This window comes from Lampris incognitus, chromosome 13 (assembly GCF_029633865.1).
Source record: "Lampris incognitus isolate fLamInc1 chromosome 13, fLamInc1.hap2, whole genome shotgun sequence".
Classification (NCBI taxonomy): Eukaryota; Metazoa; Chordata; class Actinopteri; order Lampriformes; family Lampridae; genus Lampris; species Lampris incognitus.
The window spans coordinates 13,430,382-13,458,302 of NC_079223.1; the positions used below are offsets into that span (position 1 = coordinate 13,430,382).

The window sequence follows — 27,921 nt, forward strand, 5'->3', positions numbered from 1 at the left end:
TTATGTTGTTGTTCTCCTCCGCAGCAGTGACAGGTTCCATATTGCTGTAAAAAGTATATATTGTTCTCACATGCCATGTAGTTTTCTTAGACACATCTTTTTGCTTCACCAGTTCATATGAGCATTGTATGTAAAAGAAGAGGTAGTTGCTGAAGTGTTAAGTGATGCACGAGGTCTGTCATCTCGGCGTGTCATATATTCAGGGCTCATTATCTGTGGTTTTGTGCAAGCCCTGCTGGATGGAAGGATACGTGTTTGTGTTAAAGTGTTTCCCAGGAAAAAAGCTGTTTGAAGTCTCGATTCCTCCTCCTGGGAGGGCGAGGAAGATCTCTCTCTCTCTCTCTCTCTCGCTCTCTCTCTCGCTCTCTCTCTTGCTCTCTCTTTTACCCACTTGTATATACATGCATACACACATGCACAAACACACACACACACACACACACTTACACAAAGGCATAAACACACAAGCACACGTTCTAATTAATATGTTTGAGGCCAGACGGTGTTTCGGTGGGGGGTGGTTCAGAGGTTTCTCATGTTATAATTCAGACTTCCTGAATGTCGACAATTTACCTCTTATAAGCCAAATGTACCTTAAAAATGTTGCAGCGTTCTCACACAACAATATCACATCACATCGTATGATTTTGATTGATACCGGCTATTCAGTTTTTCATATTTTTGTTAACGCCTAGCATCCCCGCGACCCTGAGAGCAGGATAAGCGGTTTGGATAATGGATAGATGGATGGATATTTTCATTAACAGCAGCCCAGATTAAGAAATTACAATAAACAATGACTTTACAATATGTTTTTCTCTGCAGCAATCAAAAGTTAGACACTTTTCTAGTGCAGGAATGATGAACTTATAAAAACGCCTGTAGCAGTATGAATGCTTTTGATTGAAAGATACATTTTGCTAAATAGGGATGTACCGATAATCCCCTTTTCATTGCCAATATCAATTCTGAGTACGAATCTTTTATTTATTTATTTATTTATTTATTAGAGAAAATGTCTCCCCTTTTCTCTCCAACTGTATCTGGCCAATTACTCCACTCTTCTGAGCCGTCCCGGTCACTGCTGCACCTCCTCTGCCGATCCGGGGAGGGCTGCAGTCTACCACATGTCTCCTCCGATACATGTGGAGTCACCAGCTGCTTCTTTTCACCTGACAGTGAGGAGTTTCACTAGGGGGACGTAGCGTGTGGGAGGATCATGCTACCCCCCCCCCCCCCGAACAGGCAGCCTGACTGACCAGAGGAGGCACTAATGCAGCGACCAGGACACATACCCACATTCGGCTTCCCACCCGCAGACATGGCCAATTGTATCTGTAGGGTCACCCGACCAAGCCTGAGGTAACACGGGGATTCAAAATGGCAATCCCCGTGTTGGTAGTCAGCGGAATAGACTGCTACGCTACCCGGACGCCCCCTGAGTATGAATCTTTAAGTACCATGCGATACTGAGTGTGGATGTGGTCCATTACTTTTACTGAAAACTGCAGATTTAGATCATTAGTTTGAGGTCAATGGGCAAAATAGACAAAGAATCCATGTTTTTCCCCACCACTAAAGAAACACAGGCTTCCATGTGCTGAAAATGCAGTAAATCAAGCCTTCTTTCTTTTATTTATGACATGTCGCTTGTGGCTTTCGGTATTAGATTTTATTCTTGGGTGAACTCTCGGGCACAATACAATACCCACATAATATTTTAACTCAGTATCTGCCTGATATTTGATACCAGTGTCGGTGTTGGTGGATCCCCACTATCAAACCTGACATGGAAGTTTAGGTGTGGTGTTGGCTCTTTACATTGGATTTTAATGGGCCTCTGTATCTTTTTCTTCTCCTCAGCCCAGATATTATCAGGCAACATTTATTCCTTCATCCAGCTCCTGTCTCGAAGCACAGTGGCCAAAGCAACTATAATCTGGAAGATTATCCCTGTCTAATTTACTCACTCTGGCCAAAGAAGAAAAAAGAAAAAAGGTCCGAAATGCTTTAGGTGTGTTTTTCAGGATGACGGGGTATGTTTGAGCATGTCTGCTGTTGCTCCGGTTTGTAGAGCAGCGTGTTGTTCTTTGTCCCAGTTGTGTTCAGGCGGAGCGGAGCAGAAAAGCCAGAGTGATGTGTTGTCTGTCGTTAACGTCTCGGAGTCTCATGATTACTATTGATCCCCGCTCTCAGCGGCTGTGTCGCACTCTGCGTCCGTCTCTCATTCGCAAGTCTAAAGGGGTCCATCTTTCTTCCAGTTATTGCTGCACACACCCGCATGCATGAAGTGTTGATACACACACACACACACACACACACACACACACACACACACACACACACACACACACACACACACACACATCTGTCCAAGTACTCACTGATATGTGCCCACATACAATCAAACACATTCACTGTACACCAACCAGAGACAGTTTAAGTGACAGTAGAGACAGTGCACTCTGTCAGTTGAATAGGACAGACTGAAAGCTAAAGATGGCGGCACTGACGAGAGAAAACCGTGTGATGTCATACTGTCAGCAAAACTGGCCTTCGTTGGCATATCATAAAGAAAATCCATCAATCACACACTCAGATTCATGCTGCCATAGTCCTGTTATTTATCACAGATCCTGTGCTAATTTCAGTGATTCTGGAGGTGGTGGACAGTGTATGCATACAAGCATCAGTGAAGTGGAAAAAAGGCCTCTTTTTGTAAAATCTTTTTGTGAAAACACAGTCCTTTGGAACAAACTGTAAAACTCCATTTAATAGTGTTCCTAAATATGAAATGCAATATGTGTCTCAGAACTGGAGATATTGACAAGTCCCCGTAGACAGTCCTGTTGGTCAAGATTTTAATGTCCAGCAGAATTTCCAAGACGGCACACAGGTGAAATGGCTTTTCTAGAGAGTGTTTGCACATATATTCATAGTTATGAAACTGTTTAACACATTCACATAGGTATGCACTGATGCACTTAATGACTTCTACGCATGATATGAGAGACTGAACAATGTGCCGGTGGTGAAGACTACATCCCTGATGGGTGACCAGGTTCTGCAGGTGACCGCAGATGACATGAGAAAGACCCTCTCCGGAGTCAACCCACACAAAGCTGCGGGTCCAGACAGAATCCCAGGCTGAGCCATCAGAGACTGTGCTGAGCAGCTGGCAGATGTCCTTGATGAGATCTTCAACATCTCGCCGTCCCCTGCAGTCTTCCTCATGTGTTTCAAGTCTACCACCATCATACCAGTGCCAAAGAAGTCCCCTGTGTCCTGCCAGAATGACTACCGCCCCATTGCACTGACTCCCATCATCATGAAGTGCTTTGAGAGGCTGGTCATGAAGCACATCAAGTCCAGACTGCCCTCCACTCCAGACCCTCTCCAGTTTGCATACCACGCTAACCGCTCCACAGAAGATGTCATAACCTCTGTTCTTGTCAAGAGCTGCTTATTCTAATCAGGGTTGTGGGATGCTGGAGCCTATCCCAGCAGTCATTGGGCGGCAGGCGGGGAGACTCCCTGGACAAGCCGCCAGTCCATCACAGGGCCAACACATTCACACCTAGGGACAACTTAGTATGGCCGATTCACCTAACCTACATGTCTTTGGACTGTGGGAGGAAACTGTAGCACCCGGAGGAAACCCACACAGACACGTGGAGAACATGCAAACTCCACACAGAGGATGACCTGGGCTGACCCCCAAGGTTGGACGAACCTGGAGTTCAAACCCAGGACCTTCTTTCTGTGAGGCAACCGCGTTAACCATTGCGCCACCATACCACCCATCTAATGCATCTTTGCACAAGAAATTAAGAGTCTCATTTTACTTACATAAATGCATTTTCTCAAATGAGTGTTGGAATGTGTCTGTTTCATTCTATACATGCCATGTATAGCACAGTATATACACCTTTAGGAGACAACGCACAACCACTGTGAAAAATATCTTGCCTTAACCACCGACTTTATTCTGGCCTTGTTTGACGAGAAGTCATTGATCAAGACGTCCAAGTCCAACGCCCGTACGAGTTCTGATTCAATGGCCATGAGTGACAGCCTATTCAGGTGTCTGTCTCATTCTTGTCCTTGGTTCATTTTTAATCCTGGACTTTTACCAAAAGGAGCATTCTCCCTGGCAGATTTTATTTTTATTTTTCGTTTTTCTTTTGTCACTGGATGTATTTCCCCACAATGCAGGAGCCGTAACAGTCTCACAGCAGGAGTAGTCTTCGTCCCCCCTCTGATGTGCCACATTCTGGTCAGGTTCATTTTTGGCCAACCGGCGATCTTTTTCATCCACAGGCAATGTGAGAGGGCGCCGCCAACTTCCCTCTGTGCCCGGGCTGGTAGCACTAGCATTATCCACTGTGGTGCAAGTAGGAGGCAGTGCTGCTCCACCACCACCACACGTCTTAATGCTACAGTCTTCCTGTGAACTTGGGCTAGCAGTGCAGGCATTAGCATCCGGGTCATCCCCAGGAGTCAGCGCTATAGCACCGGCACCGCTTCTAACAGTAACACCATCACCTTCCACCTGTTTTTGGTGAAAAATGTTGAAATAGAGGGTATTTGTTGTACTAAAGCGGCATGTTTAGCTTCTTTTTCTTTTTTGAGTTTACGCTTTGCCGGCCTGCTAAGCGCACGTTCCTCCATGTTAACCGTGAAATTGACATTTGACCTATAACCTGACATTACGTGATTTAATCTGCTAATTTACAAGTTATTCATGCAATTTCATAATCATAGTACATTTTCAAAATCACAGTTAGCTTCGCCAACATTTTAAAAATAAAAATATTTGACACATTTAAAAAAAATAGATAATGAAAAATCTCAAGGCCAAGGACCCCAATTGACTCCAGGGCCCGGGCATGTGCCCACTTTGCCTATACAGTAATCCAGCTATGCTGGGACTGAAACTGCCACGAGGATATGAACAATGAAACAGCCTCGGAAAAACACACCGAGGACCTGTGTAATCTGTCGGCAGGTCCAGCTGACTGATTTATCGCCAAAGTCTTTAAGACATACCTGATGCATCTTGTGACATACAGGATCGAGGATCGCTTACTATTTCATGCAACAATCGGGCAGTTGTACGATGTTTTACACGGTGCATTTGTCAGAATCTCAGCACATCTAACAGGGAACTAGATGTCATATTTCTTTTACATGCAGATATTTTGAAATTTGATACACCTTCTCTCCCTCTCTTGCTCTCTCTCTCTCTCTCGCTCTCTCTCAACACATTCCCTTGCCCCGCTTCACTCCCTGACACTTTTACTGTACTGGGAATGGATGTGAGCTCACCGGAGACATGCAGTGGTGATGAAGGGAAATGCAACAACGACGTGTTACACACCTTTCCCCCAAAACACACTCATCCACTCATCCTATAATCACACAGCAGCTTCCTCATTTTTTCCCTAAACATGCCCTATTCTCTGACTCACTGTGCACCACCTTAAAAAAAAAAGAGAGAGAGAGAGTGGGGGAGAGAGAGGAGGCGGGGCTTGACCCTGTCCTCCTATCAGGAAACGGCAGAAACACTGGCCCAGCCTGTTTTAATCAAAGCCAACATCCTGGGTTTAAAGATGGAGCTGACATTTGTGGGCATATTTATAGTTGGTCGTATGCCCAGATATAATTAATTTAAGTACATTTTAATATTGATAATTTTATAGGTGTGTAATGTCCACAGTACAGGACAACAGCAAATACGTAGCTTCTGTGTGCGTTTTTGTGTGTCAGTGATTAAAGGAATAACCCTTCAAGGGCTTTTTGTTCGTGTGCAGTAAATTGTGAGTTTCTTGACTTCAGAGGGACAATAGTGACCATGACAGTCGCTTATGTCAACCAAACAAACAGGATGGCTTTGTTCGTCCCGTCCACACTGAGGGTTTGTCAGAGAAGTGTATGGGCTAGGGAACCATCAGCAATGACTGCAGAAAGTTCACAGATGTTTCCCACTGATAATTTTCAGGTGATTTGCAGGTGAAAATACCGTTAGGCTACTACAGCTTGGCTATTTTTGGCTTAAAAGTAAACATTTTTATAGACGTCTAATATGTAGCTGGGTTGCGTATGATAGATGTTTCAACAGCATTTCAACAACAATATTTCCAAGTGTGGCAGCTTTAATAATGGCGATTAACATACCTAATTTTAGAGACCGCATGTCCTCCATTAGGGCTGACCTAAGAGTCACTTCACGGTCACTGGCCATTAGTTTCTACAAAAAATATAATTTCATTTTCAGCCGCTTGAGCTAAAACTAGCATTTGCTTAGCCAAGTAATGACCGTGCTAAGTGAGAGCTAGCTAGCTAGGCTAAGCCACATGCAGTTTCATCAGGAAACAGATGGACGTAGACTTCTAAATGAGGTCCAGTGTTCAATGGGTTGTTTCTGTTTGCCAGGTGATCTCTCTTTGCTCTGCATTGCAACATACATTTGGTTTTTTTCAATGCTGCAGTTTGTCACATTCCAGTTTGCTAGTTTGTCAGTCTTTGTACATGACTATGGACAATGGATGACTGCTGATGTGAGCTTCTGTTCATACATGTCTCAACATCCTTGCATGTGTGCATGAATACTTGTGTGTGTGTGTATGTATGTATCGTGCAGCGGATGTCAGGCCGTGCTGATGTAGCACCTCATTAGCTGTTGTGGACACTAATCTCCTTCGTGGCAGTCCGTCGTCCTTAGCACTGGATTTATAGATGCTCTGAGAGATGGCCCCCACCCTTATGTGCCGCCCGTGCCATACGTCAAGCTGTCATCGGTTAACAGCACTTCCTGGTTCTGCCCCCCTGGGAAAAGACAACATTTGTCTCACCTATGATTGACACGGACAGCTGCTGGTTTTTGGCCCATTGACTGATCTGTGGCGGTGAGTGGGAGTCTAATGGAAGTGGGCCGTGTTACATGACAGTTTGGCATGTTCACTGTGGGGGGGGGGGGGGAGAGAGAGAGAGAGAGAGAGAGAGAGAGAGAGAGAGAGAGAGAGAGAGAGAGAGAGAGAGAGAGAGAGAGAGAGGAAAACAGATCAAACCTTAAACGGAGGTTGGTGGAGATGATGGCATTTTAGAGTTCACAACAACAACTCAGCAGATAGTATTAACTGGACATTAACCCTGTGACAGAACACACTCCAGAGGAAAGAATAACCCAAAAATCCCATATACATGCAATGGGAATGTTTTTTCATCTGGTTCACAAAGACAAGAAACACACATTGTCGGAGAGGAAGAAGTATGCATTAATGTCAGCCATCGCAGCGTGTATGGGCTTTATGAAGCCCTCTCTACACCAGCCTGCAGAGCACAAGTCATCTAACATAGCATATCTATTTTCCTGTTCCAGTTCATTGTCTTTGTTGACATGGTAAATAAACAGCAGCCATGTTTCCTGCAAAACATGTCTTGCACATCATGAAGTATTGCATTAAAAAAGTTGGATGGAAATGGCAAAATTCCATGAAACTTCCTCAGTATCTAAAAAATGTTTGAGGTTGTTTTTGCTTTAGTTATTTAAGAGTTTAGGTGCTGCCTCTGGGTGGTGTGGCGGTCTATCCCATTGCACGGGGATCGCCGGTTCGAATCCTCGTGTTACCTCTGGCTTGGTCGGGCGTCCCTAAAGACACAATTGGCCGTGTCTGCGGGTGGGAAGCCGGATGCGGGTACATGTCCTGGTTGCTGCACTAACGCCTCCTCTGGTCGGTCGGGGCGCCTGTTCAGGGGGGGAAGGGGAACTGGGGGGCATAGCGTGATCCTCCCACGCGCTACGTCCCCCTGGTGAAACTCCTCACTGTCAGGTGAAAAGAAGCGGCTGGCGACTCCACGTGTATTAGAGGAGACGTGGTAGTCTGCAGCCCTCCCCGGATCAGCAGAGGGGGTGGAGCAGTGACCGGGACGGCTCGGAAGAGTGGGATAATGGGGCAATTGGCGAGAAAGAAGGGGCAACCCCCCCCCCCAAAAAAAATAGGTGCTAAAAATTGGTGATGGAAACACTTTTGTCAAGCAACAAATAAAACACAAATAGAATTTAATCACTTTAAAGATTCTTAACTGGTCCATCTTTGTGCTGGATGATGAAGTGTGGAGATTTAACATAGGAGACATAAAACTACCATCACGGTTTTATTCCCTAAAACAGATGTGATGGAAATGCACCTAATTCACATTTCATTTTTTGTGACTCTTGAAATGTTCTCTTTTAATTTGTTCAACAATTGGATGTAAACGTAGCTCATATGGCTGTGAAGCACATACTGTGTAGTATGTTCAACCATTTTCAGCTGTGATTCACTATTTGATCATTTCTGTAGCAGATATACTGATGCCCTTACCATATGACAAGATTAATAATACAGTGACAAAGTGTCTATGTAATCCACAGTCACACACAGCAAGGTTAAGACAAATGACAAGGGGTAATAAAAACCCCAAAAAACCCACTGAGGTTTTCACTGCTCCTTGTGAAATGGATTTGCGTATCTTACACCAGTCTTTTCCTTCCATCCTTTCACAGGATATGATGATAGTGTTTAATTAACCTAATAAGAAAGCTAATAACAAACTTAATAACCATGTGGTCAAGGTTAGATTGCTTCCGTGGCTGCTGGTGCGCCCAAGAAGGTCAATGACCTCTGACCTCTGCTACTTGCACCTACTGGTAAGAATGTCCACAGTAATCCATTCATTATCTGAACCGCTTATCCTGCTCTCAGGGTCGCGGGGATGCTGGAGCCTATCCAAGCAGTCATTGGGCGGCAGGCGGGGAGACAGGCCATCACACAGGGCCCACACATATATACACACACACACACACACACACACACACACACACACACACACACACATTCATACCTAGGGACAATTTAGTACGGCCAATTCCCCTAACCTACATGTCTTTGGACTGTGGGAGGAAACCAGTACTGAAAATATTCCGAATCAGACTTTACTGGCCAAGTACTCTTTTTTTTTTATTACCCCCCCCCCTTTTTTTTTTTCCCTCTCCAATTGTACCCATCCAATGACCCGACTCTTCCGAGCCGTCCTGGTCGCTGCCCCGCCCCCTCTGCTGATCTGGGGAGGGCTGCAGACACCACATGCTTCCTCCGATACATGTGGAGTCGCCAGCCGCTTCTTTTCACCTGACAGTGAGGAGTTTCACCAGGAGGACGTAGCATGTGGGAGGATCACGCTATTCCCCCCAGTTCCCCCTCCCCCCCCAAACAGGCGCCCTGACCGACGCTAGTGCAGTGACCAGGACATGTTTATCTGTTGTCTTGTTTCACCGCCGTTTATTGTAAAGCAACTTTGAGTGTTAGAAAAGTGCTACATAAGTTTAATTTATTATTATTATTATGTACCCGCATCCGGCTTCCCAGCCGCAGACATGGCCAATTGTGTCTGTAGGGACGCCCGACCAAGTCAGAGGTAATTTGGGGATTCAAACTGGCAATCCCCGTGTTGGTAGGCAATGGAATAGACCACCACGCTACCCAGACGCCCGCCAAGTACGCTTTTACACATACAAAGAATTTTTCTTTTGTTGTCAGAATTCATAATGTACTATACATACATACATACATGCATACATACTTAAATACATGCCACCAGCAGCATATCGAGCAGTGTATGATGAAATTGAATATGAATAAACTATAGATAAATGATCATGTACAACTTCTGTGTACATCTATTGAAAAGAACATGGTATATGTTTTACAATAAAGAGGCCAAAAGTGCAACAGGCCAGCAAAGGTCAGTTGCTGAAAGTTTTACGACGCTGACTTGCTATGCTCTTCATGTGGAAGCCAGGAGCACGAGGTCAGTGTTGTTAGAGAATATGGTGCTCTGCCCAGGAAACAAGCACCCCGCTACAAGAACTCTACGATTTCACCATTGGATCATTCAGATCATTACACACACACACACACACACACACACACACACGCGCGCGCGCACGCACGCGCGCGCACACACACACACACACACACACACTGATGCAGCAGGATGCAAAACAAACACACAAAGGGCCCTGGTGTCCTAGATTTCATCTGAGCAAACGTTATTCCGTTTCTTTTTCTCGTTTTTTTCTCTCTTGCGCGCATAGACTCAACCTCATCTCAGGGTGTCTCACTGTGGTCACATGATGCATTGCTGCTGTTTACAAAGGCAGTTTGGGGGCACGCTTTAGCACATGAGATCAGTTATATCAGGAATTAAATGTTTGATGTCAGAAATTAAATTTTAACTCACAAAAATCCCAGTATTAGATATTGCATTTTTGAAATGCTGAATTAGATTCCATTTTCTGACATCAGACAGAAAGTACACAGAAGTGGAGTGATTAACATGTAAATTGCTGATATATCGGCTGATAATTGAGACTGATAATCAGTGAAAAACAATTCATAGCATCTTTAAAAACAAACAATAAAACCTTAAAATCATCAATAAAACCTTAAATCAACACCCCCCCCTTGAATCAATTCTAAAGCAACTGAATAGAGATCGACACAGGGGTAATGTGGTCCCTTGTTCGGCAGTCAGAAATCTGGCAGGAGCATTTTGGACAAGCTGAAGGCACGACAAAGATTAATGATTGATATTTATTGGGAGCGTTGGACATGTGGCTAATAAAACAATCTAATCTTATCTAATCTTTTATGGGAAGACATGGGGGCATGTGTATTTTTTCCCCAGAAAGAGAAAGTGATCTTCCTCATTGCTATATATTGAAGATAGATTTTATTCTTTTGTCAATTCTGAGGGCCAAGTCAGAGATCATCTTTGCTATAAGGGGACAGACAGCAGTCACACTGCAGTCGAGGTATTTTTCATGCTTTGGAAATAAGCTCGTTCTTTTGTTGTTTTTTGTTGATGGATCTTTTTTTCCTCTGGTAGCTAGACATGGCTTATGAACACTACAGTTGATATAAAGAGTCTAACACCCCTGTTAAAATGGCAGGTTTTTGTGATGTAAAAAAATGAAACCAAGATAAATCATGTCAGAATTTTTTTCCACCTTTAATGTGAAATTGCAACCTATGAAATGTGAAAAAAAAAAACTGAAACCTTTTAGGGGGAAAACAACTTGCAAGAACCTGGCTGCATAAGTGTGCACACCCCTAAACTAATAATTTGTTGAAGCACCTTTTGATTTAGTTACAGCACTCAGTCTTTTTGGGTAAGAGTCTATTAGCTTGGCACATCTTGACTTGGCAATATTTTCCCACTCTTACGTACAAAAAAGTTCTAGATCCGTCAAATTGCGAGGGCATCTCCTGTGCACAGCCCTTTTCAGGTCACCCCACAGATTTTCTATTGGATTCGGGTCTCAGTTCTGGCTGAGCCATTCCAAAATGTTGATCTTTTGGTGAAGTCAGTCCTTTGTTGATTTGGATGTATGCTTTGGGTCATTGTTGTGCTGAGAGGTGAAATTCCTCTTCATCGTCAGCTTTCTAGCAGCCGCCTGAAGGTTTTTTTTGCCAAAATCGACTGGTATTTGGAGCCATTCATGATTCCCTCCACCTTGACTATAACCCCAGTTCCAGCTGAAGAAAAGCAGCCCCAAAGCATGATGCTGCCACCACTATGCTTCACTGTGGTATGGCGTTCTTCTGGTAATGTGCTGTGTTGTTTTTTGGCCAAACATACCTTTCGGAATCATGGCCAAAAAGTTCAATCTTGGTCTCATCAGACCATAACACATTTCTCCACAAGGTTTTGAGAGACTGGTCTTTTTGCAAAAGTTAGCCGGGCTTGGATGTGTTTTTTTTTTCTTTTTCGTGTGAAAAGGCTTCCATCTTGCCACCCTACCCCATAGCCCAGACATATGAAGAATATGGGAGATTATTGTCGCTTGTAGGGAGCAACCAGTACTTGCCAGAAATTCCTGCAGCTCCTTTAATGTTGCTGTAGGCCTCTTGGCGGCCTCCTTGACCAGTTTTGTCATCGTCTTCTCATCGATTTTTGAGAGATGTCTTGTTCTTGGTAATGTCACTGTTGTTCCATATTTTCTCCACTTGTAGGTTTCCATGGTATATCTAATACCTTGGAAATTCTTTCGTAGCCCTCTCCTTATCGATACCTTTCAACAATGAGATACTGTCCATGCTTTTTAATTTCTTTGTGGATCATGGCTTTTGCAGTTGGATGCAACCAAGAAGGTCGTACAGGTACAGCTGAGCTTTATTTGGGGTTAATCAGAGTCACTTTAATTGATCGCTTGCCCCCCCCCCCCCCCACTGTCCTCTCCTGGCATTAACACCTTTACTGGTTCAAATCCCTATTTGAGACGTTCTGCTGTGCATGGCAGATCAGACTCTCAGTACCTGCACCCTTTGGCTCAGGCCGCTGTTATTGCTAGCAGTGGGTCTGTGCCCCTCAGGATGGCACTGATAAATGCTCGCTCCATTGCGAATAAAGCCATTATATTGAACAATTTATTATTTTTCATAAGGCTTGGATTTCCCGTTTCCGATCGAGAGCAGCATGGCAGAGCAGCATGGAATACAGCCCCCTAATCCAACTGTGCCTGCTGGATTGTACTTTTATCAGCATTCCAAGGACCTCAGGCCGGGGTGGAGAACTCACTGTGGTTTTCAGGAACTGCTTTGGGAATGAACAGTGAACACTAGGGCTTTCTACTCATTTTAACTGCAGATAACCAAAGTTGGTCATTCAAAACTGTATTATTGTATTTTAATTTACCATTCCCCTGGTTCTAATAGTTATTTTATGTCTGAATTCAGTGATTTTGTTTTTATCATCTATCATTAGGTTGGACAGAGTTATTATCGTTGGTGATTTTAACGTTCATGTTGATGACAATTGTAGCTTTGCTGCTGATTTTCTAAATGTCACTGAGTCTTTTAATTGTATTCAACACGTGTCTGGTCCCACATACATTAGTTATACTTTGAACCTTGTTTTTATGCTTGGTTTAAATATTGATTCTATTTGCCCTGAGGAGCTACATGTTAATGACCGTGAATGTGTTTTGTTCAACCCGTCTTTCAATTTAGATTCTCTGCCCAGTAGACGCGTAAATTGCTCTCGTATCTTAAATCGCATCTTAAAGTTTTCTGGAGCTTTTGGCCCAAGCACAGTGTTGTCTTCTCACACTGACATTGATTGCTTGGTCCTCTCATTTAATACTTATTGCACTGCCGTTTTGGATAAAGTGGCTCCTAGTAAAATGAGACTTGTTCCTTCTGTCAATTTATCCCCCTGGAAAGTGACACTATTCGTTTTTTTTCTGGTGGAAATTTCGGGGGATAGAGCAACTGTGGAATTCCACCAAGCTCCATGTTCACTGTCTCCATTACAAAGACCTTTTGACTGATTTTAACAGCATGGTTAAGGATGCGAGGGCTTCTTACTTTGCTAACCTAATTTCCTCCAGTAAATGCAACCCTTAAGTCCTTTTTGACACCATCAACAACAGTGTCACTCCTGCACCTCCTGATTTGCCAGTCTTTTCAAATAATGGTTGCAGCAACTTTCTGTCTTTCTTTGTGGATAAGGTAAGAGATGGATGGATGGATGGATTGCATTTATATAGCGCTTTTCTCTTAGGGCTAGCATTATCCCCTCTTCTATCTACTCCCTTTTCTGCTTTATCCAACTTGGTCATCAGTTTTGGACTGTTTCTCTCCTATTTCTCTGCAAGACCTTATTGATCTGGTAGGCAATATGAAACTTTCCTCAAGCCCTGTAGATATTTTACCAATTTCCTTGCTTAAAAATGTGCTTGGGTCTATTGGTCCATGCCTGGTTTCTGTTGTAAATATAGCTCCCTGCAATCTGGTTCTGTCTCAGCTTATTTTAAACATGTAGATTTCAGCCTTTAAAAACAAAACAAAACCATTGATCCATCACTTCCTAAAAACTATAGGCCTATATCTAAAGCTGCCTTTTATCCCCAGGATTTTAGAGAAAGTTGTTTGCAAACAGCTCACTGCTGTCTTGACTGCACACAACTTTTTAGATAACGTCGAATCTAGCTTCTGTCGGAAGCATTCCACTGAAACAGCTCTTCTCAGTTTCCAATAACATAATGATGTCTTCCTATGTGGGTCAATGCACTGTTTTGGTGCTGCTAGATCTTAGCGCAGCTTTTGATACTGTGGATCACAGCCTCCTGACTAAAAGGCTTAGGCAGTGGGTGGGTGTCTCTGGGTGCGCCCTGGACGGGTTCTCCTCCTATCTGTTGGATAGGAGTTTTTGTGTCTCCCTTGGTCCCTACATGTCTGAAACTGCCAATCTTTCCTGTCGTATGCCTCAGGGTTCTTTCTTGGGTCCTATATTATTTGCTTTGTATATGCTTCCCTTAGGTCATATTATTAGCAAATTTAAAGGTATCTCATATCACTGTTAGGCCATTCAGCTGTATGTCTTTTTTAAACCTGATAAAACTGACAAACTGTCTGTTTTGCACAGTTGTCTGATTACGATTAAGAACTGCATGGCCAATAACTTTTCGCAGCTAAATGCAGATAAGACTGAGGTCCTTATCATTGCTACAGATAGTATAGCTTTCAAGGTTGCTCAGTGTATTAGGGCCCTTTTTTCAGCTGTACAGTCTAATCTTAGAAATCTTGGTGTTATTTTTGACCAAGCTATGAACTTCGTTTAACATATTAAATTGTTGACCCATGCATTTTTTTTCCATTTAAGAAACATTGACAAACTCAGGTCTGTTTTTTCACAACCAGAGCTAGCAATGATTATTCATACTTTTATATCATCCGGGATAGACAACTGCAGTTCACTTTTCACCTGCCTCAGCAAGTCATTTCTGGATGGTCTACCAATGGTCCAGAATGTTGCTGCAAGGCTGTTGACCAGGTCAGTAGGACGACTCACATTACACACCCATTTTATATTCTTTACATTGGCTTCCCATCAAGTTTAGGATGAATTTTAAGGTTCTTTTTTCCCCATATAGAGCCCTGCATGGTCAGGCACCTGTGTACATCTGTGATCTGCTCCATCCCTATATCACCAGTAGTTGCTTAGGTCTTCTGACCAGTGCTAACCGGTTGTCCCTCGCTCTTGTTTGAAAACAAAGATGATCAAACATTTGAAGTTGTGGCTCTGACACAGTGTAATGCTCTACCTTTAGACATACAATCTGCAGTCTCTGACGCATTTAAAAAACAGTTGAAGAACCATTTATTCAAACTATGCTGTCTAGTGTTTGTTATTTTGTGTGTTTTTAAGGTCTTTTGTTGTTTATGTTTTATTGTTTGCTTCCTTTTTGCTGTTTTTATGGTCTTATTTTGAACAATTATACTCTTGTGAAGCGTTTTGTGACCTTGTTCTGTGAAAGTTGCTATACTAAATAAACTTTACCTACTTACATTGGAAAGCACTGTGTAGATAACAGGGCCAGCGCTGCAGTGTTGGTTATGGCCGCAGTTTCGTAATTTTGGTTTGGCTGCAGAGAATCACAGATTGGTGGCTGTTTTTTTTTAAATTTTTTTTACCAAAGCCATAAATTCCTACATGAAGGAGTGTGTGTGTGTGTGTGTGTGTGTGCGTGTGTGTGTGTGTGTGTCTGCTGGTGCCTGGGTGTGCTAGGATAAATATAGCTGCGTTGGTGTGAAGCTGTTCTCTCTATCTTTTGTGGCTTTAATCAAAAAGCAATCTGGAGGAGGGGATGTGTGTGTGAGAGAGAGATGGAGAGGGAGACGTGGAGAGGAAGAAGTAGCATAAAGAAGGAAGAGGGAGTGGTGGATATAGGTGGAGAGTGAGAAAGCAAGAGGTAAAGAAAAGGGAGAGGTAGAGAGAAGGGGGGAGGCAAAGGGAGAGAGGTATCGGACTAGACAAACCGAAGTACAGTGAAAGAGATACAGAGAGAGAGAGAGAGAGAGAGAGAGAGAGGGGGGTAGATGGCACAATGTAGAAAGAGGGATAGAGAAGTAGAGAAACAGTGCTGTGGAGAGAGGTAGAAAGAGAGAGGAATAGAGAGATAGATGGAGTGATGAGTGGAGAGAGGTATAGGCCTAGATAGAAAGGGAGTGGGAGATAGAAATGGAGAGGTAGATGTAGAGAGAGGGAGGGGGTATAGAGGGAGGGCAGAGGTAGAAAGAAAGACAGATGGCAGCGGATTTTATTTTCATTCTCTAAAGTGTTATTTGGGAGTGATGAGGACTCTGGTGGCTGAAGGAGAGAGACTGCTTCACCTCTCCCCCGTCTCCTCTCACTCTCTGTCTTTCCCTCCTCCTCTTCCTTTGGCATTATTTTGATGTCAGCCCAATACAGGGTTATGATGACTAAGAGTAGTTATTGGGTGTGTGATCGGAGAGAGAGAGAGAGAGCGAAAGAGAGAGAGAGAGAGAAAACTTTATGGCTCTTGGGGTTCATTGGAAGCTTAAAGCGGCTGGCGGTCCGAGCCAAGATGCCGCTTGGTAAAACTGCCGTGGTGATGATCTTAAAAGCTTTTTCTCTCTAGATGGCTGGTTGGCAGCAGTTGTGCTGTTTCAGGAAGTTCACTTCTTCCATTTCCTGTTTGACTGCCATCGTGTTTGAAGCTAGCCTTCAAACTGTTGCCGTAACAGCCAAGGTTTTAATTGGCTGCGGTTAAGAATAATGAGGATGGAGTCACTTTAGACAGTTTTATGTTGATATGATGTCAAATGCAAATCATAAAATGTCTCATACCCAGTAGGTCTGGGCAATATTGACTAAGTCAAATAGCATGATATTTTTGACTGAATACCTGGATAATGATAATGTGATGATAGTTAGTGAATGACTTCTGGTGTTTTCATAAGATATTTCCACATCAGAAAATGTTGATAAATGGTCATTAGTAATGTGAATATGATGACCAAGCAGGTAGAGACATTCATTGTTCATTTCACTAAAACAATAAGTTCAGAAAACTGTCTCCCTTTACTGTAATGCAGCCTTTAAGACCAGGGAATGACAGCATTCAAGTTATATCACCATATTACCACAACCACAATCCCACAACACGTCTAGTTTCAAATCACCAGATGCACATTATATCCAGATATAATCGTTATTATGTTGAAGTTTTGCTTTGTATACTAAGGATGGTTCCTTTAGTGTGTATTATAGTATCCGTTTGCACAACAACTTTATGATGATAACGCCAAAATATCTTTCTGGTGATTCATATATTGTGCAGAAGTCAGGGTACCAATTCCTTCACATAAACCAGATCTCATGCAACACCACTGTGTTATGGAGGAAGAATAAGGAAGAGGAGAGTCTGTTTAAATGAATTCATTATAATGATTTTATCGCATTAAATCGCATCATAAATAATCTCAGTTTCTATTATGGTTCTGATATTAAGAACTACAGATCCAAAGCACATCTACAATGCATTTATTGATAACCCTTATAGGTTTATTTTAAATTGTAAAACTCCATTGTATGATATCTAATGCTCTTAACTGGCCAAGCTTTAGACACAAGAAGACATCCATTTAAGGATATATTCATTTTTAATTGTCCCTATTATTTGAAGCTGTTTCTGCAACATTACAGACCACCATATTCACTTTAGGTCATTTCTCTCAATTCCTAAAATTTCTAAAGAAAATGGGAAAAGAGTGTTTGGTTTTTAGGCTGTTTCCAGTCTCTTTACAACATAATTTAACTTGTTTAAGAAATATCTTACAACTGACTGCTCATACTTTAAAAATTTTTTTTTTTAATTTAGTTTTTTTTTTTTAACCAAATATTTGGTCCAATAATGATCCACAGAAAATTCTGACAATTTTCGACCCATTTTGGAAGTGAAAACGGCATTTTCCAGTTTTGCTGGATTACACATGGACATGGACATGGACATGGCCTCAATCAACCCAGCACCGGTTCCAGGATTCAAACCAATGATCTCCTTTCATACTCTTGCTTTTCAGCCACAAGGCTATTGGATGTGGTTTAAACGTGGCAGATACAGGTAACCAAAACTGCTGGTAAAAGCTGGGCAGGGACTGACAATAAGCTATGCTCTCATCTCCCACAAAAAATGCAAGTGTGTGAACATGAGGCAGGGTAACCCTAAAAAAAAAAAGCTGGAGCTCTCAGCAAACCCCTTTTCTGGATGGAAAATACTGCCATTGTGCATTTTCCTGTGTACAGCAGGAGAAGTGGATCTATTCTTACCAGTAGCTTGTTCAAATTTTCTGTGGATCATTATTGGACCAAGCTTATCAAAAGTTGCACAAAGCTTGTTGATATCTTATTTGGTTTTTAAGATGATATGGCACCAAGGTCATTTGGATGAAACGTATACATGTATATATGTATACACACAGACCTATGATGGCCTGGTGGCCTGTCCTGGGTGTCTCCCCGCCTGCTGCCCAATGATTGCTGGGATAGGCTCCAGCATCCCCACGACCCTGAGAGCAGGATAAGCGGTATGGATAATGGATGGATGGATGGAATTACCAAATATTTGGATTCTTTAATTATATATAGGCTATACACTGTGTATTATACAGTATATATATTATATATAATATATACTATAAAGGCTATTATTCCGATATCCATCCATCCATCCATTATCCAAACCACTTATCCTGCTGTCAGGGTCGTGGGGCTGCTGGAGCCTATCCCAGAAGTCATTATTCCAATATATATTACATTGGAATCCTGTAATGATTATCTATCCATCCATTATCCAAACCACTTATGCTGCTCTCAGGGTTGCGGGGATCCTGGAGCCTATTCCAGCGGTCATTGAGGGGCAGGTGGGGAGAAACCCTGGACAGCCCGCCAGGACATCACATTGCTATTTAATTTTTTTTTAAATTTATTATTATTTTTGCATCCATAATTCATTATTTTATTTAAATTTACTTGAACTATTTGGGTGTGTAGAGGAATTGGATTCAGATTCAGCTTTGTTTACTCTAGAGTCTAGACCACATGTTGTGGTATGAGCATAAACCAAACAAAACAGCAGTACAATAGTAAACAATCAGAATAGATCTTTATCACAAACTGAGTCTTATCAAATCAAATCAAATGTCTTATTTCGAACATGCAAAACAAAAAAAGACCAAGCATAAATGAAATTAAAAGAAAGAAAACCCCAACAATAATAAAAATAAAACAAGTAGAATTCAACAAAATAATTCTCAATAGAGAATCCAACAAATATATGTTTGAAAAGGAGCAGGAGGAAGTTACTACTTATAATTTCCTGCCCTCTCTCTAATGCTCAATTAATAAACCTAAATAATAAACTTAGTTTTTCACACATAAGAGTATGTCATTCTCAATATCTATCTCAGAATGACTCAAAAAACAAAAAAAACAAAACAGAAAACAATAACCATGATTTCAAAAAAACAACAATAACAGCAATAGCTGTCATGGTCATAAGAGAAGCAAAACCGCCTTCTCATCCTTGTTCCTCTTTAAAACATTTTTTTGTACCTCTTTTTGAATTGATTTAAACTTGTGCTTTCCTTCGGTTCTTCATCTAAACCATTCCACAAGCTTACCCCACAATTTCAAATACACATACTTTAGCGAGTGGTACGAACAAAGTGTTTCTTAAAATTCAGTTTTCAGTTTCCCCCCCCTCTTTATATGAGGACAGCTGTTGTATGTTTGCCAGGAAGTAGATTATATCTTGCTTTGTACAACATTTGTGCAGTCTTAAATCCTACCACATCCATGAACTTCATAGCCCGTGAATTTAAAAACACTTTGTTAGTGTGTTCCCTATATCCTACATTGTTTACTATCCTTATTGCTCTTTTTTTGTAGTACACATAATGACTGTAGGTTGCTTTTGTAGGTGTTTCCCCATACCTCCACATCGTAATTCAAATATGGCAATACAAGGGAACAATACAGAATGTACAATGCTTTATGATCCATAATGTGCCTTGCTTTTCCCAGAGCTCCAGTGCCCCTTGCCATTTTTGTTCTTACGAATCTTTTATGAGGTTTCCAGCAGATTTTATGGTCAGGTATCGCACCCAGAAATTTATTTTCATACACTCTTTCAATGTTAATATTGTTGATCATTACTTCTACTTGTGTGTCTATTTTACAATTTCCAAATAATATAAACTTAGTTTTGTTCAGATTTAATGATAATTTGTTTCTGTCAAACCACATTTTTAAATTTTTCATTTTAGCTGTGATCAATTCCAAAAGCTCCTGTAAATTCTCCCTGGAACAAAAATGGTTGTGTATTTTGCAAATAAAATTAATTCCAATAGACTTGATACCTTACCTATGTCATTGATATACAGAACAAACAATTTAGGGCCTAATACTGACCCCCGTGGGACTCCACAAGTAATGTCCATGTATGTTGATTTGTAGTCACTTATCTGCACAAATTGTTGTCTGTTTCCCATATAACTTTTCAGCCAATTTAGCCCCACCCCTCTGATGCCATACCTTATCATTTTATTAAGTAATATGTCATGGTCAATTGTATCAAATGCTTTTTTAAAAATCTACAAATACTCCCACTGCATATTTCTTGTTATCAGTACAGCTAGTTATTTCTTCTGTTAGTGCCATTAATGCCATCGATGTCAATGTGTTTGATTGGAACCCATACTGACTATCTGGCAAAAAATTGTGTTTCTCAATAAAATGATCCAACCTTGCAATATAGTTTTTCCAAAATCTTAAGAGAACTGGGAAAGTAAGGACACGGGCCTGTAATTGGTAAAGTGAAGTCTATCCCCAGCTTTATATAGTGGGATAACGTTAGCGATTTTCATATTGCATGAATGTATTGAAAGATAAGTTACAGATGTAAGTCATAAGTTATAGATGTAAGTCAGTCGGTTTACAATACCATCAATGACTTTCTTAACTAAAGTCTTATCAATTCCATTCCAGTCTTGCGATGTTTGATTTTTTCTCTTGTTAAAAATATCAATGATTTCCTTTCCTTCTACAGCTCTCAGAAAACTTGAGCATTGAATTCTATCTTCATCATCCTCAGTAGCCCCCACCTCTTTTGGCTGTGGGTCATCAATGTCTTCTGCCAGTTTTGGTCCCACACTTACAAAAAAATGTGTTAAGCCCACTTGCCACATCATTCATATTGTTTATAGTTTTATCATTGTCCATGAAATATTGGGGGTAACTTGTGTTTGTTGGTCCATTTCTAATAATGCTATTTAATACTCTCCATGTGCCCTTGATATTGTCTTTGTTTTCCTCAAATATTTTTTTATAATGTTCCTTCTTGCATATTCTTATAACATTCATTAATTTATTTTTGTATCTTTTTTTATCTATTTTCTGCCTCTTCTGTTCTACATTTTATTAACTGTCTATAAAGAACTTTCTTTTTTTTTTACAAGCAATTTGCAGTCTCTTTGTAATCTGCGGTCTATCCTCATGATATTGCTTCCTGTTGTATTGTTTTATTGAGCAGGTTTTGTCGTATAGTGTTATAAATATACTGAGAAATGTATTATAGGCTTTGGCAATGTCATTTTCCTCATATACTTTTTTCCAGTTTTGTTTTAATAATTCATAAATGCTTCCTCCATTCTCACTCTCCTGTATTTAATCATATTGTCTTTCTTAGCCTTCACATAATCACAGGCATAGATCACAAAAACTGGCAAATGGTCACTTATGTCATTCGTTAACAACCCGCTCACTATATTGTTGTCCATATTATTTGAGAATATGTTGTCTATTAGAGTGGCACAGTGTGATGTTATTCTGCTGGGTTTTTAGATCGTTGGATAAAGACTCATGCTATACATTGCATCGATGAACTCGTCAATTTGTGCTTATTGGGATTCAGCAAATCTATATTGAAATCCCCACAAACAAACATAACCTTCTGATTTGACCAAGCAAATATTTCTTCCATCCTTTCCTTAAATATTTCAGTGCTGGATCCAGGTGCTTTGTACATACAACAATTACATTTTTCCTTTTTTCCATGTAAATTTCAATGGTAATGCATTCCATTACATCATCAGTAGTTGTAGACATGATTTCTACTACCGTATAATTGAGGTTTCTGTCTACATATAGAGCCACACCACCTCCTTTCTTGTTCTTCCTGATCATGTAATTTAAGTCTAATCCGTCCATCTCAAAATCCACCCCTTTCTTATTGTTGAGCCAGGTCTCGGATATCGCTATGATACTGAACGGTTTCTTAAAAAAAAAAAGAAGAAGAAGAAATTAATGTCAAGATCTATGTCTTTTTCAAGGTTCATGAATTTTAGTGTCCAATAGTCCAATATAGTACATAGTCAAGCATGTTAATTACTTGCTTAATTCAATTCAATTCAATTTTATTTGAATTTGCCTCAGTGGGCTTAACAGCAACACAACATCCTGTCCTTAGACCCTCTCATCAGATAAGGAACAACTCCCTAAAAAAACCCTTTAACAGGGAGAGAAAAATAGGAAGAAACCTCAGGGAGAGCAACAGAGGAGGAATCTCTCTCCCAAGATGGACAACGTGCGATGGATTTTGTGTTTACGCAAGTTACACAATACAACATTGAAAGAGGATAACACAATTATAATGGACTTATAAAATTTATGAAGGATATGATGCGCAGAATGCCAAGCAGTGTCCAGACACCACTTGTAGTTACTGGTACTTGTCCAGTTGTGCAACCTCTCTGATGTGGAGCACCTTTGCTTCCTCTGGTGTTCCGTTAAGCTTGATGAAAACTCTGCAGTCGGTCGTCCACGTCGATTGATTTTTTTTCCTGCTTCCTTAGCAAGTGAGCTTTACTGGCGGTGTTCTCGACCTTTTAAAGAAAGGCAGAGCATTACTCACAAAGGCACCTAGTTTACATACTATCCTTGGTTTATTTGTCTGTAATAATGATAGCTTAAGCACAGACGGATGGTTTACAAAGTATTTTGGCAGGTACTTCTTTCTATTCTCTGTAATGCTTGTGTAAACAAAACATGATATCCATCCCCCAGACAGTTGTCATTCCATAAATTACAAAACCTTTTATTCCTTTCCAAACTCTTGTGTCTTCCTGTTATTTTAGAAACTTGAAAAATTACAAATAGCCTGGCAATACCTCCTGTTTTCACAGAGTAGATACTTTTCCAACTTAAAGGCCTCTTTAAATTCACAATTGATCTTTTAACCTCTGCTCTGTTGCCAGTTTCAGCCATTTGATATTATCACACCTCTGATCCAACCAAAACTAGGAGAAACCACATTCACCTAATATTTGCTGATACATACGTTCCCGAGATATACAAATTAAATAAACATTTATATATTTCCCGACTGACTTGTGTTTCCTTCCCCCTCAGCAAACTGCCCCAATAACCAATAATTCTCTTTTCAGTACCAATACATGGTAGGTATCTTCCCAGCTCAGCATATATCATATTATTACAAGTTGTTATTTTAACTTTTAATGTACACTTCAGATGTAACCTCTCTAAAGTGGCTGTCTTCTCAAACCGCCATACTTCACGTGTATACAACATAACTAGTTTCACAATTCTGTCAAAAAGCTCTTGTCTAGTATCTATTGGTAAATCAAACTTCCTACAGGACTACAATAGGGCAAACATAGACTCCCCCAACAAATAAGAGAAACAACGTCCATAGATAGTTTTAAGAATCAGCCCAAGACCCATTTTTATGCTCTTGCTTTTAATTAATTCCACTTTATATTTCTTTTACCCTTATTTTTTTTTATCTTGTACTGTGGTTTTATTTCTTGCCTTGTTTTATGTTTTTTGCCTAGGTCCGTGTTTTATTACTTTTAACTTATTTTATCTGTATTGTTGTTGAGTTTTATTGTTTCCCTTGTTTTTAATGTAAAGCACTTTGAACTAAATTTTATGTATGAAAGGTGGTATACAAATAAAGTTTATTATTATTATTATAGCTGTAGAGGACTGTTTACAAAGTTCTCAATAGCAGTTTTAAATAAACCATTGTAAACAATACCCAGGTATTTGAAGCTATGTACACTTTTTAACTCCTCACCATCACAGAAGAATTGGTGCTTCAAAGCATCAATTTTGTGATGGCCAAATATTTTAACTTTAATTTTACTACTGTTTATGCTCAACTTCAATTTACTAAAAAAAATAATACATTTGATCATCGTTTTTTGGAGTCCTTCCTTTTGGAGGAAGGACTTATGCTGGCAAACGGTACCGGTGGCGGTTGTTGGTAACCCGGGCCTCAGCCGATCCGGTATGGGAATCTGATTTATGATCCACACATTTGATTTGGCAAAGGTTTTCCACTGGATGCCCTCCCTGACGCAACTCTCCCCATTTATCCAGGCTTGGGACTGGCACTAAGAATGCACTGGCTTGTGCATCCTCGTTGGCTGGGTTAAATAGCATATGATAAGAATAGCAAGAATCATAATAAGAATGCTAACAAAATCATGCAATGCAAGCTTTTTATTGAAATAAATTAGACATCTAGGTTACATCTAAACGTAAACCAGTGGTGATTCCGTATGTGGCGGGCATGTCGGAACAGTTGAGATGCGTATTTTCCAAACACCAAGTCTCAGTTGCTTTCAAACCCCAAAACACGCTGCTCCAGAAATTGGTCCACCCCCAAGGATCGGGTCCCCCCGGCACAAACAGAGCAATATAGTGTATGCTGTTAAGTGCTAGGAGGATTGCCGTGACTTGTACGTCGGGGAAACTAAACAGACGCTGGCCAAGTGAATGGCACAACACAGGAGAGCTAACACGTCAGGCCAGGATTCCACAGTCTACACCATCTACAGGCCAGTGGCCACTCTTTCAGGGATGAGGATGTGCACATCCTTGATAGGGAGGAACGCTGGTTTGAACAGGGAATCAAAGAACGACCATCCTTAAACCGGGGGGGGGGGGCTATGAGTACATTTGTCACCATCTTACAATGCTGGGATTGTAAACATTCCCCAGTCCTCTGTGAATAGTACACATGGCCATTGAAACTCTAGCTAATTTTGGTTGTTGTGCCACTATTGTTTATAAGGGTGGGGATACCTGCAGTCAGTTTAGACTGAAGAGGTCACTTAGATGAGTGATGAAACATTTCTCTCAATAAGTGTTGTGTCCAGATGAACTGATTCAACTTTCTGTTATTTCCTTAGCTGGATTATTGAGCATGTATAAAGACAAGTCAAGTTCTCTGTTTTATTTTAATATAAATGAAAAAAAATCATTTGCTTATTTAGGAGAGGCATCAGAGTATGGCATACGAATAGAAAACAGGACATCAAAAATTTAGGTTTTACTGTGACGTAAGTATATCGACACCCAAGACTTTGTCAATATAACAACGGGCTTATTAATATGACGTACATCCGATATTAAATGCCATCTCTTGTTTCTCCTCATTGAATTTTTTGCATTTTGTCTTTTGTTGTGGCACCTCCTCGAAAACAAAATGTCACACATCAAAGGGGTTTTGTCATGTAAATGTTTCTGACTACAGTACACCTTTGTCCCTGCAGGTTATCTGGGTTTGTAATAATTGCCGCAAGCAGCAGGAGATCCTGACCAAGCCAGGCGAGTGGTTCTCGGGTCCAGCTGGGAAGACCACCACCGGCCTTGACTCGGCTGTCAGTGAACCATCCATGTGCCTGACCAATGGGAGCAAGAATCTCCAAACTCGGTCCCAGGCCCAGACAACACCCCACGACCCCATCCGGACCGGTGCACCCGGGACCGTGTCTGGGGCCGACCTCCGCTCACGCAGCGAACCACCAAGAGATGCGTAAGCTAAAGACATGAGCCAAGCAAACTGGGTATTTCTAATGGGCAGACGGAGGGAAAGTCTACAGAGATGTTAAGTAAAAAGCGAACTACTATCATGCTGTTATTCGAGCACTGAAAAAAAAAAACCCATCACACACGCCAAGGCACATCACCAATACTCGGTGCAGCAATTGCAAATAATTTCATTAGTCAGTATCAGTCAGAGCCATTGCCATTTCCCACTTTGCTCACTCCAACACCATCATCAGATTTGGTGTTCGTTTTCCATAAATGAAAGATGTCATCCCATTGGAGGCCCGTTTAAAAGTTTGATCATGATTGGCTGCGGTGTAATTGTCTCATTGTCTCATTAATAGAACTTAAATAGAAAGAAAACAGTACTGATCATCCAAACCAGTGGTTAAAAGCCCTTTTCTATTCTTTTTTTTTGGATTTTCCCCCACTTTTTCTCTCCAGTTGTACCTGTCCAATTAGCCTACTCTTCCGAGCCATCCCGGTCGCTGCCCTACCCCCTCTGTCGATCTGAGGAGGGCTGCAGCTGCAGACTACCACATGTCTCCTCTGATACATGCGGAGTTGCCAGCCGCTTCTTTTCACCTGACAGTGAGGAGCTTCACTAGGGGGACGTAGCACGTGGGAGGATCATGCTATTCCCCCCGGTCCCGGTCCCCCCCCCAAAACAGGCGCCCCGACTGACCAGAGGGGATGCTAATGGAGCGACCAGGACACATACCCACATCCGTCTTCCCACCCGCAGACACAACTAATTGTGTCTGTATGGATGCCTGACCAAGCTGGAGGTAACACAGGGATTCGAACTGGCGATCCTTGTGTTGGTAGGTAATGGAATAGACCTCTATGCTACCCGGACGCCAGCCCTTTTCTATTCTATGTCTTGCGAGACCCCCCCACCCCCTCTCTCTGTCTCTCTCTCTCCCTCTCTCTCTCTCTCTCTCTCTCTCTCTCTCTCTCTCTCTCTCTCTGTCTCTCTCTCTCATTCTGTTTCTGTCTCCCTCCCTCTTTCTCAAAGGCATTAAAAATAGCATTTAGGAATGCGGCTTCATTTAGTAGATGTTGGACCGAGGACCGCTGCTGGACTCAGCTTAGACTCAACGGTGTCTTATGGGACAAGTGAACAGGAGTCTTTAAACAACAAACCCCCCTAGTGTCTCTGTCAGACTGTGTCTATGACTGTCCGTTATCTATGACTTCTCTGTTGTGCTGGCCGGCTAGTTTATGGATGGTTACTACTACCTATGGTAAGTATAGGCTGCTACTTCCTGCAGGTCGAACCAGGAAGTAGATCAGCAGTTTCATCCACCATTGATCGTACTAGACATTTCATCATAATTTTTTTATTTATTTCTGATTTTTCCCTTTTTCTGCCCAATTTAGTGGCCAATCGATCCCTATTTTAGTTCACACACCCACCCTCGCACTGCATGCGTTCACCAAATGCATCTCTCCGGCCGGCAGTCTCGAAGGAGACGCCTCGCCACTTTCGTGACAAGGCGAATCCAGGCCGAACCACTGCTTTTTCCGACACACACAGAGAGACGCATTCATGTGACGAACACAAGCTGACTCTGCCCCCCTCCCGAAGACAACGTTGCCAATTATTGCTGCTACCTCGAGTCTGGCCATAGTCGGATCTGATGAGACTGAGGCGCAAACCCCGGTCCCCAGTGGGCAACTGCATCGACACAAAGCCGATGCTTAGACCGCTACACCACTGCGGACTTTCATCATAATTTTTAACGTTCACTTTGGTTTTCACTTTACAATACATGGTTTAGATAATGGGTTGAATTAGACTTTTTGAAACATGTCTGAGTCCAGCGGTGGTACCATGTCCAAAATCTACAAAATTAAGCTGGTGAGTTAAATAATATTCCTACTGATATGTATGATGGCAAAAACTACAAAAATATGACCCGGGCTCTAACCCCCCCCCCCCCGAATTTTCCTTTAATTTCTAGCTAACCACATGTACTTGAGTGTAGCAGTGTGCAGTATGCATTGAATGAGCTATGTAGTACAGTAATATGCAATTTGAACACATTACTTTTGTCCACACACGTTGGGTTGAAACAGGTTTTCGTTCAAGTCCATCTCTTCACAACCCAATTTCACTAAATAACACACCTTCAACATGACAGGGGAGGA

At 41.6% G+C, this 27,921-nt stretch overlaps 1 protein-coding gene across 1 annotated transcript in view; it reads left to right on the forward strand.

Annotated features, from left to right (window-relative positions):
- The window catches only part of LOC130123149 (regulating synaptic membrane exocytosis protein 1-like), a 148,027-nt gene that overhangs the window by 46,369 nt on the left and 73,737 nt on the right, over positions 1–27,921 (forward strand). Inside the window, exon 5 of the mRNA XM_056292278.1 lies at positions 25,491–25,753. Within this exon, the coding sequence (XP_056148253.1) occupies positions 25,491–25,753 (263 nt within the window). The remainder of the gene's footprint in view (positions 1–25,490; positions 25,754–27,921) is intronic.